At 38.2% G+C, this 18,841-nt stretch overlaps 2 protein-coding genes across 7 annotated transcripts in view; one reads left to right on the top strand and one right to left on the bottom strand.

Annotated features, from left to right (window-relative positions):
• Positions 1 to 8,353, bottom strand: part of CDC40 (cell division cycle 40) — a 59,285-nt gene extending 50,932 nt beyond the window's left edge. The window contains exon 1 of the mRNA XM_025863893.2: positions 8,107 to 8,353. Within this exon, the coding sequence (XP_025719678.1) occupies positions 8,107 to 8,295 (189 nt within the window). The 5' untranslated portion in view covers positions 8,296 to 8,353. The remainder of the gene's footprint in view (positions 1 to 8,106) is intronic.
• A 353-nt stretch (positions 8,354 to 8,706) lies between these two features.
• The window catches only part of WASF1 (WASP family member 1), a 66,734-nt gene continuing 56,599 nt past the window's right edge, over positions 8,707 to 18,841 (top strand). For 2 of the 6 annotated variants that reach the window (XM_025863920.2, XM_025863913.2), the window contains exon 1: positions 8,707 to 9,312. The gene's annotated coding sequence lies outside the window, so the exon portion shown is untranslated. Of the gene's footprint in view, positions 9,313 to 11,541; positions 11,618 to 12,453; positions 12,506 to 18,841 lie in introns of all 6 variants that reach the window. The other 4 variants (XM_073893769.1, XM_073893770.1, XM_073893768.1 and 1 more) reach the window with 4 other exon arrangements.

Here is an 18,841-nt window from a genome sequence, read left to right as displayed (position 1 = left end):
AATGTATTTTCTCTTATGATTTTCTTAGTAACATTTTTTCTCTAGCTTCCTTTATTGTAAGAATACAGTATATAATACACATGACAAGTATGTATTAACTGACTATGTTATCAGTAAGGCTTCCGTCACCAGTACAGGCTATCAGTAGTTAAGTTTCTGGGTAGTCAAAAGTGATACTCGGATTTTCAACTGCACAGTGGAGGGGAGGGGTTGGTGTCCCTAACCCCTCGTCGTTCAAGGGTGAACTGTTTATTACCCTAGAACGCACACTAGAATCTTCATTGCTTAGAGATAGTATCTGCCAAATGTTGAGTAGAAAAATTCAGTACCATAAAATTAAAAGGTCATATACAAATGGCTTCAACTGCATAAAAACTAAATGCATTTCTCAATATTTAATTCTAGTATAAACTGCTTAAAATAACAAGGCTTAGCCACATTCATACCTCCCCAGTGGATTTCATACAATACAGTTGCTAGAACCACTTTATAATATGGTTTACCAGATCTTTCCGATTATGAGTATTTTCAATTTGATTTTGAACAGAGTACCAGGAGATACCAAATTTTAAATGCAGAGTACAATTTAAAAAGAATTACTCTTATATACACAACAGTGGCAATGAATAAAAAATGTAAATAGGGCCCAGTCTCTGGTTCCTGCTAAAATTGTAGAACAAATTGAACAACCCTCCAGAAAATGAAGAGTTATTAATTAATTATACATTTAATTAGAAAAACTTGGACAATACCGCAACCTTGTTTTAATACCCAAGAGGAGTTTAATAATAATTAAGCATGCAATTGAAATTACCACAGAATTAGAGAAGACTTCTATTCAGTTTTAATTATCCATAAAAATTAAAGTACAGTGAGTGAAGGGTACCCTATGGGTCAAATAAGTTTGAACAGGTTATCTTCTGTTGATTCAAAGTAATTTGAGAATCATGAGATAATATTTACTTCTGAGTCCTTTTCACATTTTTTTACTCACGTACAAATAAGAAAATAGATGGGAAAGCACTTTGTAAACTATAAAGCAGAAAACAAATATTAATCATTACTATGAACTAGTTATCAATTTACAGTTTTTCCCCCCAGAAAGTAGAAATGAAAAAACTTCCTAAAATGGAAGTTTACATGGATGAGATAAAAGAACAGAAATTCATATAAAGATGTCCTTTGGGTTTGGCCCTTAACAAATGCAGAGGAAAAAGGTGATCTATGTGAAGTTCATAAGTATGAGAAAGATCACCCAAAAAGAAGAAATTTTGAAATATGCTCAAAATCAGAGGCAGAATTTTCATTTTACTCAAGCTGGCTATGTTAAAGCAGGGAATGCATTGGGGAAAAGTAACACAGTCATGGACTAGAATGAGAGAAAGCCAGGCGTGCTTTTATTTTTTTAACTTTAAAGTCAATTAACAAGCAACTTTTGCAACCCAATAGGGTTCATTACATGATTTCCAAAGTGCCAAGTGTGCCAGTGTTGCGTTAAAATACACTTTTAACCAGAATGTAACTGTTGTCAAACATGGGAGAACACAAATATGTTTAACTGGAGTTCTAGCAGAAGAGAAGTGAGAACAGGACTAAAATAATATGTGAAGAGATAAGAACTGAGAACTTTCCAGAAACACTGACGATCTACACTCCAAACCAATCAATTCCCAATTAAAGACACCCCACAAACTCTAAGCAGGACAAACAAAAAGAAACCCACACCGAGGTATCCCATAATGACTATAAAGACTGAAACCACACCCTCCCCACCCCAAAAAAACGGGGGCAGAGGGTAAGGGTCTTAAAAGCAGTCGGAAGAAAAAAGAAAAAAAGAAAAAAGTTACACTGACAGCTGACTTGTTATCAGTGACACAGAAAATCAGAAAATAGAATATTTTAAATATGCTGAGAGAAAAAATTGCTAGCTAAGTAAACTACACCCGGTGAAAAGATCCTTCAAGAAAGAGGGTTAAATAAAAACATTTTAAAGACAAAGTGAGGGGGCATCTGGGTGGTGGCTCAGTTGGATGAGCAGCCAACTCTTGATTTCTGCTCAGGTCATGATCTCAGGGTCATGGGATCCTGCCTTATGTGGAGCTCTATGCTCAGCGGGGAGTCGGCTTGGGATTCTTTCCCTCTGCCCCTCCCCACCCAATGCATGTGCGTGCGCGCGCGCTCTCTCTCTCTCTCTCTCTAATAAATAAATCTTAAAAAAATAAAAAAAGACAAACTAAAACTGCAAGGAGTTGCCACCAATTAACCCTCATGAGAGAACATGAAGTATGCACTATAGGGAGAAAGAAAGAAACCTCTTGCATGAGATGCAAGAATCAGCTTAGCTCACCGTCATCTTTGTAAGTTTAAATATTAAAAGATACAGGGCAATAATAGCTAAAGTAAGGGTAGGGGAATGTTAATAAAATTGAAGTGTTTTAAGGTTTTTGCACTGTTCAGTATGAGGCAAAGGTACTAATTAATTCAGTTTATGTTTTAATGTCTACAGGTAACCACTCGAAGAACAGAAACTAAGGGCATAATTTACAAATGAGTACAGGAAAAGAATGAAATGATAAAAAAAAAAAAATCAACCCAAAAGCACGGATGCCTAGCATACTAACTTTCTGTCTTCTTTCCCATTACCTATATTTAAGAAAATACTTAAAAAAAAAATATTGCTATGGCTGCACCTCACAAGTTCTGGTGAGTATTATTTTCCTTATTGTTCAGTTCAAAATATTTTCCATTACCATTATTTTTTATTTTGGCCCATAGGTTATTGACAAGTACAATTTCATAATATTCAAATATGGGAATTATATAGTTACCTTTTTGCAGCTGATTGGCTTAGAAGCACCGTGGTCAGAAAATGTGATAATATGATTTAAAATTTACTGAGACTTATTTTATGGCTTAGTACAGGGGTTGGCAAACTAGTTTTTGGGCAAAATCTAGCCTACAGTCTGTTTTTGTACCAACAAGCTAAGAATGGTGTTTATTTTAAAGTCTTGTTTAAAAAAGAATGACAAAGACTGTACGTGGAGAGCACAGCGTAAAATCTTTATTATTTGGCCATTTACTGAAGTTTACCAATCCCTGGCCTAGTGTATGGTCAACTTTTAAAAAAATGTTTTATTAGTGCTTGAAAACAATATTCTGCATTGAGTGCAAGTTCTTCATACCCTTTACATAGTTTGTTAATTTTGTTGTTCAAATTTAATGTTTCATTACTGCTATTTTTTGCTTGTTCTATCAATTATTGAAAGGTATATTAAAATCTCCTGCTGTGATGGTAGATTTGTCAATTTTTAGTTGTAGTTCTATCAGTTTTTACTTAAATACTTTCAGCTTACATTATTAGGTGCAAATGAATTTAAAACTGTCATACACCTCTTTGTGAACTGAACCTTTGTATCATTATGAAGTCTACTTTATTGATCTTAATACAACCAGTGTCACTTTCTTTTATTTAGTTTTTGCTGGATATATTCTTTTTCCAACTACTTACTTTTGATCTTTCTGGAAAACTTAGCAAGCATGGCAAGAAAAAAAATGAAAGAAATAAAGATTCAAATAAAGAGAAGAATACTGTCATACTTGCAGCTGATCTAACTACGTAAGTAGTGAGAATAAATAAAACAACTAGAAAAAATAATGCTATTTATTAATATATTAGCATAAAAATAAGACACACCTAGAAATACCTGCAGCAAAACTGTGCAAGATGTTGATGGAGAAAATTATAAACTTTGGAAGAAATTAAAAGTTTGAAGAAATCCTAAGGAAAGGAATAGATAGGATATTGTCTCCAAACTGATCTATGGTTCAATGTAATTAAACAAAATTCCACCTTGGTGTTAGTAAAACTCTACAAGTCAATTCTAAACCGTATAAAGAATTACAGGGGCCAAGAACAGCCACAGCGTTCTTGAATAACAACAACAAAATGGGGTGAGGGGCAAAGCTATACCAAAAGATCGAGCCATATTATTAAAAATGTTCACACCATACACAAAAATTAATTCCATGTGGATTTATGACTTAAATGTAAAAAGCAAAAATTTAGTGCTTTCAAAAAACAAAATGGGAGAATATTCTTTTGACTTTGGGATAAGAAAGGATCTCAAACAAGAAACAGAAGCCACAATTCATAAAAGACTAATTTGATAAGACTAGACAAGTAAACAACTGTTTATCATGACAGTAAAGAGAGTGAGAAGACAAGCCACAAACTGGAAAAGATATTTGCAGCACATGTGACTGACACAGGATATTATCTAGAATATACAAAGATCTACAAATCAGAAGGAAGACAACCCAATGGTCACTTCAAAAAGAAAAAAAAAATCAAATCACCAATAACATACGAAAAGATGTTCAATCTCAGCATTCAGGGAAATGGATTAAAAACACTGCCTAAGTTTATACTCTTGTCAAATGCTTGCTATTTGTCACAATACAATTAGTCAAATACAGATGAATGTATTTGCATGCTTCACATCTCCTCCCTTGGTCATTTTTCTATCGTAAATTTCCTATGTGTAAGGTTTAGAGGTTTTGTTTGTTTGTTTTGCATATAAGCACGTGCTGGTTCATAAACTAGTGACAATTAATGTCCCTGACTCTCTCATCATAGAACCTTCATCAACTGGGGCGGGGCGGGGGGTGGGTTGTGTAGCTCCAGATCTGTGCTCTGCTTCTAATGGACCTTTGGTAACTTATGCAACCGCTCTTCCTGGATTATCTTACTTAAAAATTAAGGTGACTGAACAAAGCAAGTTCTAGAGACATTCCCTTGCCCCCACCCAATCAATGTATATGCTTTTCCAAGCCTTTCTTTTTCACTTACTCTTTCATTCATTCTTTCACCAGATATTATTTCCCTCAATCTTGTATACTAGGCACAGGAGATGTGAAAATAAATAGACACAACCATCTCTGGTCCCCAGGGTCTCCCACTAGTTCAGGGTAAAGAAAAAGTTAACAAGTCACAGCAATGCAGCAGCTGCTACAACTGAGGTACAAAGGAAGGCTGCCTGGACAGATGGACGAGGAAACATGTGCACTACTGGGACAGAAGGGCAGTAGGATTTTTGGGGGGTGGGGCAGCATGAGGAACAGGAAAGGGATTTCCAGGCAGAGAGACTAGTATGGCCAAAAATCTTGAGAGGAAAATAAGGCTTTTGGGGCTTCGTAGAGAGTTCAGCATGGGAGAGTGGCGAGCCTCATGTTATACAAAGAAGTTAGAAATTATTCAGTAGTAACACAGTGTCTTTGGGCAGGGAAGTGATAAAACACTGGACTTTAGAAAGATCACTTTGGGAGCGCTGTGAAGGAAAAGAATGGGATATGGAAGTAGGAAACAAGAAAGGAAAAAGTAGAAAAACTAGTTAGAAGGTTATTATTATTACAGTCTTGCAGAGAAATAAGAATCTGAAATAAAATATTTGATAAATACCATTGTATCACGATGACAGAACCCAATACCCAGAAGCAGGGGTTGAAAGAGAAACGAAAAACAAGAATGGTTTCTGGGAGAAGTAATGCAGACATGAAGTAAGGCTGTATCAGTGCAAATGGAGAGGAAAAATTAATTTGAGAGAAATTAATGAAGCAGAAATGTTAGAACCAGCTGAACAATTAGCTTCAGGGGCTGAGGAAGAAGGAAAAGACCCTTCTATTTTGGCTTGGTCTGGTAAGTGGGTTGTGGGATCATTAACCAAAATGGGAAAAACAGGTGAGGTAGACCTTGGTGGTGGTGGGGGGGCGGGAGTGTTAATTTTTCAGCACATTGGATTGGAGGTACCTGAGAACCCTCCAGAGAGAGAAGTTTGGTAGTTCTGGAGCTAGCAAGGAGTTTAGAGTTGGAAATAGTAAGGATAGTGTGTCTGACAGTGTTATAAGTGCTTAATGTGCTTTACGAACAAGTCTATCCACGAGATGGGTCCTAGTGTCATCTCCACTTTACAGATGAGAAAAACCTTCGGCACAGAACACTTAAGTAACTCATCCAAGGGGCGCCTGGATGGCTCAGTCGGTTAAGCGTCTGCCTTTGGCTCAGGTCACGGTCTCAGGGTCCTGGGATCTAGCCCCACGTCAGGCTCCCTGCTCAGTGGGGAGCCTGCTTCTCCCTCTCCTCCCCACCTGTGCTCTCTGTCTCTCTGTCTCTCTCTCTCAAATAATAATTAAAATCTTAAAAAAAAAAAGTAACTCATCCAAGGTGACCATTTGGGTGAGTGCTGGAGCAGTATTTGAATCCTGACAGTCTTGATTCCAGAGCCTGTGTGAACCACTTCACAGTGTTCACCTGTGAGGCATCAGAAGCATAGACTGAAGTTGAAGGCATGAGAGAATATGAGAGGTGGAAGGGGGACTAAGGAAACATACAAAGGAGCACAGAAGAGCAGGGTTTCGGAAGACTGAGGATGGCCCTATGGAAGCCATAGGGAGAGAAAGTTTCAAGAAACAAGACCTATTTAATAGTGTCATTTGATGCAGATATTCAAGTCAGATGGCAGAACCTGACACGTTCTCAATATTTCTTAGGGACAGTAAGTTTCCTAAGAGGCTAGGGCTAGGTTGCTCTTGGTTGAGGAGAAAATGAGATGAAGTGAGAGCTCCAAAAAGCTAAGCTGTGCAAGAATGACAACTCAGGAGGTTGCTGGAGTGATACAAATTTGGGGAGTTTGTTTTCTTATAAAGATAGGAGGATCCTAAGCATTCTTTCATAACCATTCTATTAATAAAAAGTAAAATTCATAAAAACTTGCAGAAGACTTGAAGTTATAACACTAGACTTGGGAACACCTTTTTTGGTTTGTTTGATTTTTTTTTTATATTGAAGTATAATTCGCATACAATGTTATATTAGTTTCGGGCATACAACATACTGATTTGACAATTCTATAAGAAACATCTTAAGTACAAAGTAATTTTTGTACACTGCCTCTCATCACCACATCTTGAGCTTCTGATCACCCCCATTAGGCTCTACTGAGCTTATACTACCAATTGGTGGATGCTTTCCTCTGGTTCTAGACACACCAACCTCTCCTCAGATCTTCAAACACACCTAGGCTCTTTGTCATCTCAAAGCTTGCTGATTCCTTTGGAAACTCTCACCTTATCTAGCACATGGCTGGTTTCTCCTCCTCCTTCAAAGCTGCTTTTTCCGAAAGGACTTCCCTGACCAATCTATGGAAGTCATAATCCTATCTTACTCCCTATCATGGAACTCTTTTTCTTTTTCCTTCATAGTACTCAATCTAAGCTGTAACCACTTTATTTGCTCACATTTTACTGGCTGCCTCTTCCACGAGCATGTATGCAAAGATGTCTAGCTTGTTGGCCTCTGTGTCTTCAGCCCCTAGAAGAGTTCCTGGCAAATAATGTCTTCAGTAAATATTTGTTAAATGATCCACACAACCCAATTTCTTCCTCTATCACCTTCCTCAACTGGGATCAAGCACACTGTTTCTTAAGCCCAAGGCCTTTTCTCACTGTACTGACATATATAATCACAAGGGTTAAACTAACATTTATTGTACTTTTATTAGATACTAGGCTCTTTGCTATAAGCTACATTTGTATCATTTCACTTAAGTTTTACATAACCCTCTCACATAGACACGTACTTCTAAAATTATCTCCATTGTACAGGCGATGACACAGTGGAGGTTGTATAACTTTCCCAAGTTCACAGAAGTGGTGGAGCCGGGATCAGAATCTAGTTCTGACTTCAGAAACAAAACCAAGCCGGGCCATTACTCACTTCAAGTGAGGATACATGCTCTAGTTTGGGAAGTTCTGATTTAAACCTGCTCTACCCAGGCCACATCCTAATCACAATAAATTCAAATTTCACGACCCCCACCCCCCCTTCCCACTTTTTGCTGGCGGGAGGCGAGAGCGGGGAGCAGTGGAGAGCTGTCCTGAACTTCCAAGTCCCGGCTTCTCCCGAGGCAGATGCACGTAGGAAGAAAGTTGCGTTAAGCAACTTATATCTCAGCACTGAGGAAGAGGTAACCCGGGGCCTAACAAGAGACTGCCGGATTTTGGAGCAGAAGCAGACAAGTCCCGCACTGCATCAGTGGCCAAAGAGCTTACCTTAACTGCCACCTCCGGAGCCGAGTCCACCGCCACTGCCAGAGAGGGCTTGGTCGAAGCTGATTTCCTCAAGTGCATGAGGGAGTCGGCGGCTGGCAGGGAACACCGTCCGCTCTCACTGTCCGAGTCCGATTCGGACCCTGAACCGGAACCATAGGACGCAGCCAGCGCTGCAATTGCAGCCGACATGACGGCAACAGATCCTCTGCGGAGACCAGGCCCGGGCGGAAGAAGCAGCTTCCAGGTCCTGACAGATGACCATAACACACATTATTTACTTCCTTTGCTAAGAATTCACTTACGAAATTTTATATTGTACACTAATTAGTATTTGAATACGTATAAGAGAACCGAGAATATGAAAACATTTATTCAGGGAAATAGAGAGAATTATAATACCTTATAGCTTTCAGGACCTATGTGGCTAGATTAAAGACTACGAGTTCCGAAATGCCTTGAGGCCGCGAGGCCCTACACTCCCGGCGTGCAGCGCGGCGGGAAGTGGGAGAGGCACAATGGGAAGTGTAGTTTGGAGCAAGGGGCGGGGCGAAGTGGGCAGGCCTCTCTTTGACTCCTCCCCTGAATGGATGGTTCATTCAATTGGCTATCATCTTCCCTCACTCTCTGGCCAAGCACTGTTCTCTCCGTCCCCTTCCCCCAAATTGAGGATTGGGCAATACCATACAGCCTCAGGAAATGGGGGGGAAAGCCGTATTCATTCCCTCCGTTGGGTGAGTGGGTGGAGGCTGAGTTTTCCACCACGGCTGCACCTGGCACGGGAGCTGAAGAGGAAAGTGAGAATCTTAAATTGGAAGACCCTGAGTGGTGGAGAATAGCTCCTGTTGGGAAGGATGGGAGATTAGGTGGCGAGGGCCAGCGGTCCCCCCTGCTTCAGGCGCGGATCCCCGCGCCCGGTTGTGGAGTGTCGCGCGCGGGGAGGGGGCGGGCGGGGGGCGGCGGCGGCGGCGGCGGCGGCTCTCGGTGTTGTTCGCTCGCGCGTCGAGCACACGGTGGGTCCGGCGACAGGCGGGCGCCGCAGGCGGCGTTCCCAGTAGCCCGGTGCCTCGGCCGCTGCCCCGAGCGGATTCCACGCCGGAGACTGTCGCTCCTGGAGGCTCTAGGTGGAGTCCCGGGAGCTGAGGGGCACCGGCGGCCGCCACCGAAGCATGAAGACGGGGTAAGGCAAGAGCCTCCCATGATTTCACGGTGAGCGCGAGTCTCTCAGGAATTGTTTTTTGGTGGGGACAGGGTGCTGGGAGAGGAACTCTTTCTCACTGGCCAGAACGGAGAGAGGTGTGTGTGGCGCTCTTGCCCGGCAAAGGTGACGGGGATGGGCGCGCCTCCCCCGCGACGGCCCCCACCCCCATTCGCGGGTTTCCGGAGCTCCGGCCGCCCACCCGCCAGCCCGGCTGGGTGCCGAGGGAGACAGCAGCCGGCCGGCGCGCTTGGGTCTCGGTTGCAGGGACCGCCCGAGGCTGCTGTAGGTGGGGAGACGGCTGGTCTCACCTGGGGTGCTACCGCCTGAGCGCCCCTGTCCTGGCGGCACCCCCTTTCCTCCTCGCTCTGGGGGCGGCTGCAGCACTGGGTGGCAGAGAAGCCCCCGCTTGCGCTACGTGCGGGAGGCTCTGTAAAGCCGGCTAGTGCGTTTGCGTGTTTGCGCCGCGCGTCTTTATATTACAGACATAAAGGTAAAGCGAGTGCGGGGATCCCTTTCTTCCCCGGAAGAGGGGGCGAAGCGGGGAGGTCGCCTCCGATGCCTGGGAATGGGGGAGTGCCTCGGGCAGAGTTAGGGAGCCGCTTACTCAGCTCCGCTGTCGGCAGGACTCGCCCATTGTGCCACCCAGATAATTATTCAACTATGCAGCATCCATTGCACCTTTCCCATTTTTCTTTTCCCCTTGCTACAGCATGCCCCCTAGCTTCGGTACTCTGACGCCTTCTCTTGCATGCACTTGCGGGTGATGAACTGGAGTAATGATGAAAAGAAAGCACATCTGACCTGAACATTCGCAACCTGTCTTATAGCCGATTAATTAACCCCCAGCTAGACTAGATACTTTATATGACTCAGTCTAATCCTGTCCTTTTCTGTATAAGGTGTGCTTTGGATTATAATTTAATTTTTTCTTTGGTGTTAGATTCACGCATTAGTTAAGTCTTATTTCTTGGGCGGTAATTGATTTATTGATTATTCAACCCATCTAATGTTCTTAAATTTAATATGGGTGATAGGTAACTTTTATCTTTCTGTTGATAGTACTATCTCATAATTACAAATGCAGTCTGTCTTTGAACTCTCAGTAACAGTTTTTCCCGTATGCTCTAAGTTTCTGTTAGCAAAGTGTTTTTATTTATGGCAAATATTTGAATAAAGCACTTGATATAAAATTTCTCAAGTTTTGAATAAAAAGTTTTGTATTTCGTTATTTTTCGGTAATATTTTATTGCTGACCATAGCCTTCAGTTGAAAGAAAGGAAGCATTTAATATTTAAGGTGGGGTTTCAACTGCCATAATGAGCATTTCCTAATTTCTCTAAATATTTTTCATTCAGTTCTTTGCAATATCATGTATTTAATTACTTGTTGTAGAATTTTTTTTCTCATTTTTTTCTAACTTCTCTCTCCAAGAATGGGCAGGCTCCAGTTTTGCATGATCTACCTGAAAGATGGAATGTTTTTTTGAAAACGGAAGAAACAACTGTTGGTTACTTGATTATTATGTTAAGAACTGTTTACCTCTTGTTATCTAAAAATAAATGATTCACTGCCAAAAATAAGTGTTTTTTTTTTGTAATCCTCCCCTTCTGGCTTTTCTCATTTAAGCTTGTTGTCATAACCCTTTTGATAAAACAGAATTGCCCATAGGCATTGCAGAAGCAGTTGTTTTAAGGTACAGTAATTGTTTTATGGCATTTGGAAGTGGCGCACATACAATATAACTTGATGGTGTAGGATCAGTTGCTTGGTTAGGAAATGACCTTGCAATTTACAAAATGGACACCTCTGTGCCTTGGTTTCCTTATATGTAAATGGAGATAATATCCATTTATGTCACTGAGTAGTATGCATAAATTCAGTAAAGATGTTTTCATAATGCTTTTAAAGAAAATTTAGATATTTTAGCTGATGGGTGATGAAAATATTTCAGGTTAAAATACAAGGAAAAAAATGTTATTAGGATACTCCCTGGCATGTTAGAATGGCTGATTTACATTGAATTTTGCTTTGGAGATATATGGTTATAAATTGAAAAATGTTTCTCATCCATCAAGAGTTTTTAATAATTACAAATTTAATAGGTACTGTAGTTAATACCTATATGTAGATATAACTATAGATATAGTTCACATTGATGAAAAAAGTTACATGACTTGGTAATAAACAAGTAGAATCTTGAATTAAGTTTGTAAAAAAAAAAAAAAAAATTTTTCCAGAAAACATTAAGGCCTTCTTCATTGAAAAATTCACAGATGACATGATCCAAAATGCATAGTTGGGATCATTTATAAGGTATGATAAGTTTTGTTTATTATTCAGGTTTGTAAATAATTGCATACTCAGATATAATGTGTTAATATTGTATAATACTACATTTAATTATACATTTTTCTTCATTTTCAGAATAGTTTAAGGTACCCATTTCCAAGTGTTTGGTTTTCATTATCACAGAGATGGTAATAATAGCTTTTGATTTCCTTATTGGGGTATTATTAGCTCAGTTAATTTTCATAGCAAAAGCTACTATTAAAATATATTATTAGAACTTTTACCAAAGCCATGTTTTTGGTTACTTTGTAGGGAAACTTCATATAGATGATGAGTTTGTTCAAACGTCTTTAAAATTACTATTGTATAGTTTCTTTTTTTGAGAATGAATTTGATTACATTTTTAATGTTTTTGCAAATGACCAACTTAAAATTCAGCTGTCATTATCACTTGGGTAAATACGGGTAATTAAAGGTTTTTCTAAGCTCCTTGAGGACAGAAACTAACCTGAATCTTATTGTCATAAATCCAAAATTGCTAGCATAGTGTTTAGCAGATAGTAGGGGCTCATTTTTGTTGTTGTTAGACAAATAAAATGAATGAGTGAAGAATATCCATTGATTTAATGGACTGAATAGAAATTTTTAAAAATAGATTTATCAAATGAATTTTAATTCATGAAACATAGCTTTATTTCAGGAGAAAAGAGAAAATGTTTTGGAGGTTCTTTGAACTTTATTTACCTGTTCAGATGGAATTCCTTTACCCACACATTTTTTGGAAGGTTACTAAATATCTGTGTACTATAATGTAGATTGTCAACCTTTCATTCATAAAATGATTAATTTTCTTCTTATAGGTCACTTCATGAAAATATGCATTAAAGGTTTTTTGTTGTTTTTCCTAAATTAGTAAGTATAGAAATGTTTTGGTTTTTTTTTTTTTTTGCTTACTTCAGTTTTCTAGTGAAATATTATTAAAAAGATGTATGTAAATTATATCCTGTGCCAAATGTGCCTGAATACCAAGTTTTAAAAATAAATGACCCCTGAGGTAGAGCTTTTTATAAAGTGAAGAATCTTGTATTTTTAATTTATCACATTCAGTTTATAATTTTGATTCATTGTGTATTACTGGTTCCTAATTTAGCATGAGATAAATATTTTAAAATTTGTAAAATGGTTTAGAACTTGGAACTTCCTCAAAAACAATATTCTTGGTGGTTAGATTTGCAGGCAGCCCACCAAATTTAACCCTTAATGTACCTAAATTATAAGATTTATAATACTAGAGAATTATATTAGTAATTAGGATAATATTATATTGAAAATACCTACGCTGTATACAACAGTTTTTCTTTCAGAAAATCCATTCAGAATTTTCTTTGAAGTTCTAAGAATGCATTTCTCTTGTGTTAGACATGACAACATTATTAGGAACTTGTTCTCTAATATCCACTGGATATGGAGAGGAGGATCTTCCTAAGTTCAGTGAGCCTTACATTATATGGGGCAAGATGTGAGAGAATGAGAGAAATTGGAAGGAGCTGGGGTCTTCTATGTGACATTTGACAAGTCATTACTTTTCAGGGTCTTTGGTTTTCTCGATTGTAAAATGAGAAGGTTGAAGTAGATAATCTCTGAGGTTCCTTTCAGTTACAAATAAAATTCAAAAGCATTTCCATGCTCAGTGTAGCCACTTTTTTCTGAGAGTTCATTTTTCCTTTCTAATGTTGCTGCTTACGTACCTCCCCTCAGGGAATTTCTTCTCTCTGGATCTACCTTTGAAACAATTATAGTCTTTTTTCTCACATGCCTATTCTTGGAAACAAGACTTTTTAGGGTTTTTAAAGGAGTTTTTTGTAATGTTTGTTGTCTGCTTTTATTTTTATTCATTTTTATTTTTTAACTCCTAGTACCACCAAGAAACTGAGTTAAGATGATTTGCTTTGTTTTCTTCTTTTGAGTTTTTTACTGACAGCCTTTAAATAAAGTCAAGGTAAATTTTATTTATACCTTGGAGAAAGATCATATCCAGTGACTCTCCAGAGAAATTTTTTTTATAAGGAAAAATATTGGAACTAAGGTTTTGGAATGGGCTTATGAAGGTAAAGTGATGGAATAAGGCTTGGGAATAGGATTGTCACGTACTGTATGGGATATCCTGCATTTTTGCTTGTTAAATCTGGCAGTCTTACACTGGGTGCTCTGGAACTTCGGGCATAGCAGGAGGATGGCTGTGGTGGGGTTGGAGGCAGAGTGTGAGAAAGGGAGTTTATGGATTCCTTGAGAACAGAAACAGTTTTGTTGTTGTTTTGGTGGTTTTGTTTTGCTTCGTTTTTGTGTTTCTAGAAGTTGTTCTGTAAGTTAAATGGATATTTGAGATATTTGAGAATAACAAGGTAAGTAATTCTCTTAGGTGGGAAGATCAGGATTCTGTGAGAAAAAGGGTCATGAAACACAGCTGTGTTGGTCATACACATTGTAGTATTTTGTAGATTTTTAATTAACTTCTTATTTGGAGGTTAATAATACTCAAAAAATAATAGGTAACATGTTTTCCTAAGTAGATAAAAAATTACATGCTTGCTATATGTACAAGTCACTGTGTAGCTACCATTGTATTTATTATTTTATTTAATTGGTATCATAGTCCCATTAGAATTTAATGGAAAAAGAGGGTTAACTGAAATAGATAAGTTGTTTATTCTGCTCATCAGAAGCACAGGTTCTCTGGGAACCACTTTCTCTTCCCTTTCCTCAGTAAGTTACTCTGGAGCAACCATTTTAATAACTTGATAACAGTAATTCTGCCTGCTTGCTACCCGTCCCCTCATCTATAATTGGTCAGTCTAGTGGTGGTTACCACTTGTCCTATGCTAAACCAATTATTCATTTAGCACATAATTACTGAAGGCCAGCTGGGTGCTAGAAGTATACAATGGAGAGCAAAACAGAGGTCTCAATTCTCTTGGAGTTAACAGTATAGTAAGAGTCAGATACTGAACAAATACACATATCTGTAATTAGAAATTGTAGTGAATGCTATAAAGGAAAAGAATGAGGAACCTAATTTACCTTGGGAGTCAGGGAGGGTTCTTTGAGGAAAAATTAGTGGAAGTTAGCTATGTGAAAAAGAAGAGAATGCAAAAGATACATGTTCAACAATTTTGAGGTGGGAAAGAGCTTGGTAGATTCCACTAAAAACTAAGAAAAGGCCAAAGTAGATAAAACTCAACTATATAGTTAGCAAGAGGGATTATGGCTTAATGTAACAAGGTTGTTAAATGTAAACAGGGGCTAGACCTGTAAGGCCCACATAAGTCTTGTTTCAACTAGGGTTGTGGATTGTAAGTATATTGGGAAAGCCATGAAGGGTTTTCATCAGGTTAACAACTGGATCAGATCTGTCTTTTAAAAAGATCACTCTGGGAGATCTCAGTCACAATTCTGCCCATTTCTGTAGTTTATAGCAGTTCTATACACCTGCACTAAGCCAGGAGGACACTCAGAGCTTTTCCTGAATTCTAAGTGCCCAGAGGTTTGAATAATTTGTTTTTTGCTCCAGTGATTGAAACTGTAAGATATAAAATCCAGAAACTGTTAATGGTGTTGTTTCCTGTCATGTGAACTAGATAAACAGGGGCATCTGGAAGAAAGAACAAGAGAAGCAGATACAGGGGGCATCTGGGTGGCTCAGTCTGTTAAGCGACTGCCATCGGCTCAGGTCATGATCCTGGGGTCCTGGGATCGAGCCCCGCATTGGGCTCCCTGCTCGGCGGGAAGCCTGCTTCTCCCTCTCCCACTCCACCTGCTTGTGTTCCTGCTCTCGCTGTCTCTTTCTCTGTCAAATAAATAAATAAAATCTTAAAAAAAAAAAAGAAGCAGATACACAGTCTTAGCTGTAGTCACCTGTCTTTGTCCATGGTCCTGAGATTGGGTTCCAAGAGACACCCAAGTGTTAATATTATTGCTGCTACTAATTTTTATAATAAGTTGTCCTTTTTTTCCCCCATAAACTAGTTGGAATTACATTTCTTGTACTTGGCAGCCAACCAACCAAGTCCTGTCATAGATTAATTTGTATAAGGTCACATGGCTATAAAAATGGTAGAGGTAAAATTTGAACACAGATTTTAAAATCCCATTTTTTTCCTGCTACCCTGTGCCAATAAAGTACCACTTCTTAAACTAATGGTTCTAATGGAATTCTGAGGAGGTGGAGGTTGGGTGCAGTTGACCCCTATTAGGTGATGATGGCAGCAATGCTTTATTTTGGGTATGTTTGACAATGGTATAGCTTTCTGCCATTCTTTCCTCTTGAGTAACAGTTACTCAGGTCTACTCTAATTTAATGTTTCTATACTGACGAACTCATTTGAAAAGAAAAAGAAAAAGCTTGCATGTCAGGGCATAGATTAACTTATTTGATTTCTCTACCAAAAATATGAAGTCTGTTATTTTTTACATTATGCTACAAAAGTAAGCTTTTTTGTTTTCCACTCTTTAATAAGACTCTGTTATCTTATATATGTTATATATTTTTTGGGCAGGGATTAGTTTTGTAACATACATGTGCTAGAAATGATGTTAGAAAATTGTGGAAAGGTTAAAAAGGAACAAGAGAAGCATTTATATTTTAGTTGAGGATGAAGACTAGCACTTAAACTAAAATAAAAGCTTTGTGATACATCATAATACATGGCTAGAAATTTACCAATTTTGTTGATATTTTCAAAGAATCGTTTGGTTTCATTTGTTTCCTCTTGATTTCCTGTTTTCAATTTGGTTGATTTCTTTGCTGCTTCTGCTTGCTTTTTCTATAGTTTCTTAAGATGGAACCTGAGATTATTGATTTTAGATCTTTCTTCTTTCCTACTGTATGCATTCCGTGCTATTAATTTCCTTCTAAACACTACTTTTGATGGATTCCACACATTTTGATAAGTGGTATTTTCATTTTCACTTACTTCAAAATGTTTTAAAATTTCTCTCGAGACTTCTTTGACCCATGTGTTACTTAGAAGTGTGGTGTTTAATCTCCAGATATTTTGGGATTTTCTAACTTATCTTTCTGCTGTTGCTTTCTATTTTAGTTCCATTGTGATCTGAGAGCATACATTGTATGATGTCTATTCTTTTACATTTTGGAAGGTGTGGGGCGCCTGGGTGGCTCAGATGGTTAAGTGTCTGCCTTCAGCTCAGGTCATGATCCCAGGGTCCTGGGATTGAACCCCGCATCAGTTGAGCTCCCTGTTCAGTGGGGAGCCTGCTTCTCCTTCTCCCTCTGCCATTCCCTCCAACTTGTGCTCTCTGGCTCTATCTCTCTGTCAAATAAATAAATAAAATCTTTAAAAAAAATTTTTTTTGGAAGGTGTGTTTTAGGGCCCAGAATGTTGTCTCTGGGTGAAAGGTCTGTATGAACTTGAGAAGAATGTGGTTTCTGCTGTTGTTGGGTGAAGTACTATATAAATGTCAATTAGATCCAGTTGATTGATGATGTTGTTCAGTTCAACCCTATCCTTACTAATTTTCTGCCTGTTGGATCTGTCAGTTACTTATAGAGGGGTGTTGAAGTCTCTGTAATAGTGAATTCATCCATTTCTCCTTGCAGTTCTATCAGATTTCGCCTCACATATTTTGGTGCTCTGTTGTTAGGTGTATATACATTAAGGATTGTTATGAAATTGTCTTTTAATTGGTGTATTTGAACCATTTACATTTAAAGTGGTTATTGATATAGTTGGATTAATATCAGTCATATTTGTAACTTTTCTATTCATTAAGTTCTTTGTTTCTTTTTTTTCCCTCTTTTTCAGCCTTCTCTGGCTTTAATTGTGCATTTTATATGGTTCCATTTTCTCCCCTCTCTTAGAGTTCCAATTATACTTGTTTTTAAAATATTTGTTAGTGGTTGTCCTAGAGGTTGCCTGCTTAACATAAATAACGCAATGCCGCTTCACAGATATTGCAGGTTTCTTATAATGGAGAATTCCCAGTTTCTCTCTCCCATCCCTTAGAACATTGCTGCCATTCATTTCACTTATCCATATGCTATAATCACCCGGAACTTGGTGGCTATTATCACTTTGAACAAACAATTATCTGTTAGATTCAGGAATTAAAAAAAAATATGTTATCTTCCCTTCATTTCTTCATTCAGTGTAGCTCTTTCTTTATGTAGATTGGAGAGTTTCTAACCTATGTCATTTTGCTTTTCTCTAGAGAACTTTTTTCTTGCAAGGCAGGTCTACTGGTGACAAATTCAGTTTTTATTTGGCTGAGAAAGTATTTCTTTTCATTTTTGAAGGATAATTTCTCTAATGACAAATTCTAGGTTGGTGGTTTTTTCTTTCAACACTTGAAATATTTCACTCAACCCTCTTATTTGCATGGTTATGGACGAGAAGTCCAACATAATTCTTATCATTGTTCCTCTATAGGTAAAGTGTTTTGTTTTGTTTTTTCCTGATTTCTTTCAATGTTTTCCTCTTTGTTTTTAGTTTTCTGCAGTTTGAGTGTTATATGCTTAGATATGGATATTTTGGTATTTGTCTTTCCTTGATATTTTCTGAGCTTCATGGATTTATGGTTTGGCTTCTGTCATTAATTTTGGAAAATTGTCAGGCATTATTCAAACATTTCTTCTACTCTTTTCTTCTGGTATTATGTATACGTTACACCTTCTTTAATGGTCCCACAGTTCTTGGATATTCTGTTTTTTTGTTTTTTGTTTTTTTTCGTTCTCTTTTCTCTTTGCATTTTAGTTTAGGAAGTTTCTATTGATACTTCTTTGAGCTCATTGATTCTTTCCTCAGCTGTGTCCAGCTTAGATGATCCTATCAAAGACCTTCTTCATTTTTGGTACAGTTTTTTTTTTTTTCCTAATGTTTCTTTTTGATTGGTTCATAGAGTTTTCATCTTTCTGTTTATATTTCACCTGTTTTTGCATGTTGTCCACTTTTTCCATTAGAGCCCTTAGCATTGGTAATCATAGTTATTGTAAATTCCCAGTCTGATCATTTCAAAATCTGCTTTATCCAAATTTGGTTCTGATGCTTGCTTTGTCATTTCTTTTTTTTTTTTTTTAAATTTTATTTATTTATTTGAGAGAGAGAATGAGAGAGAGAGAGAGCACATGAGGGAGGGTCAGAGGGAGAAGCAGACTCCCTGCTGAGCAGGGAGCCCATGCGGGACTTGATCCTGGAACTCCAGGATCATGACCTGAGCCGAAGGCAGTCGCTTAAC

The sequence above is a fragment of the Callorhinus ursinus genome, unplaced genomic scaffold (genome assembly GCF_003265705.2).
Source record: "Callorhinus ursinus isolate GAN/ISIS: 27379988/994484 unplaced genomic scaffold, GSC_fseal_2.0 scaffold6, whole genome shotgun sequence".
In the NCBI taxonomy this organism is placed as follows: Eukaryota; Metazoa; Chordata; class Mammalia; order Carnivora; family Otariidae; genus Callorhinus; species Callorhinus ursinus.
The sequence above is the reverse complement of the archived record's forward strand: the minus strand, read 5'-3'. Positions and strand labels throughout refer to the sequence as shown.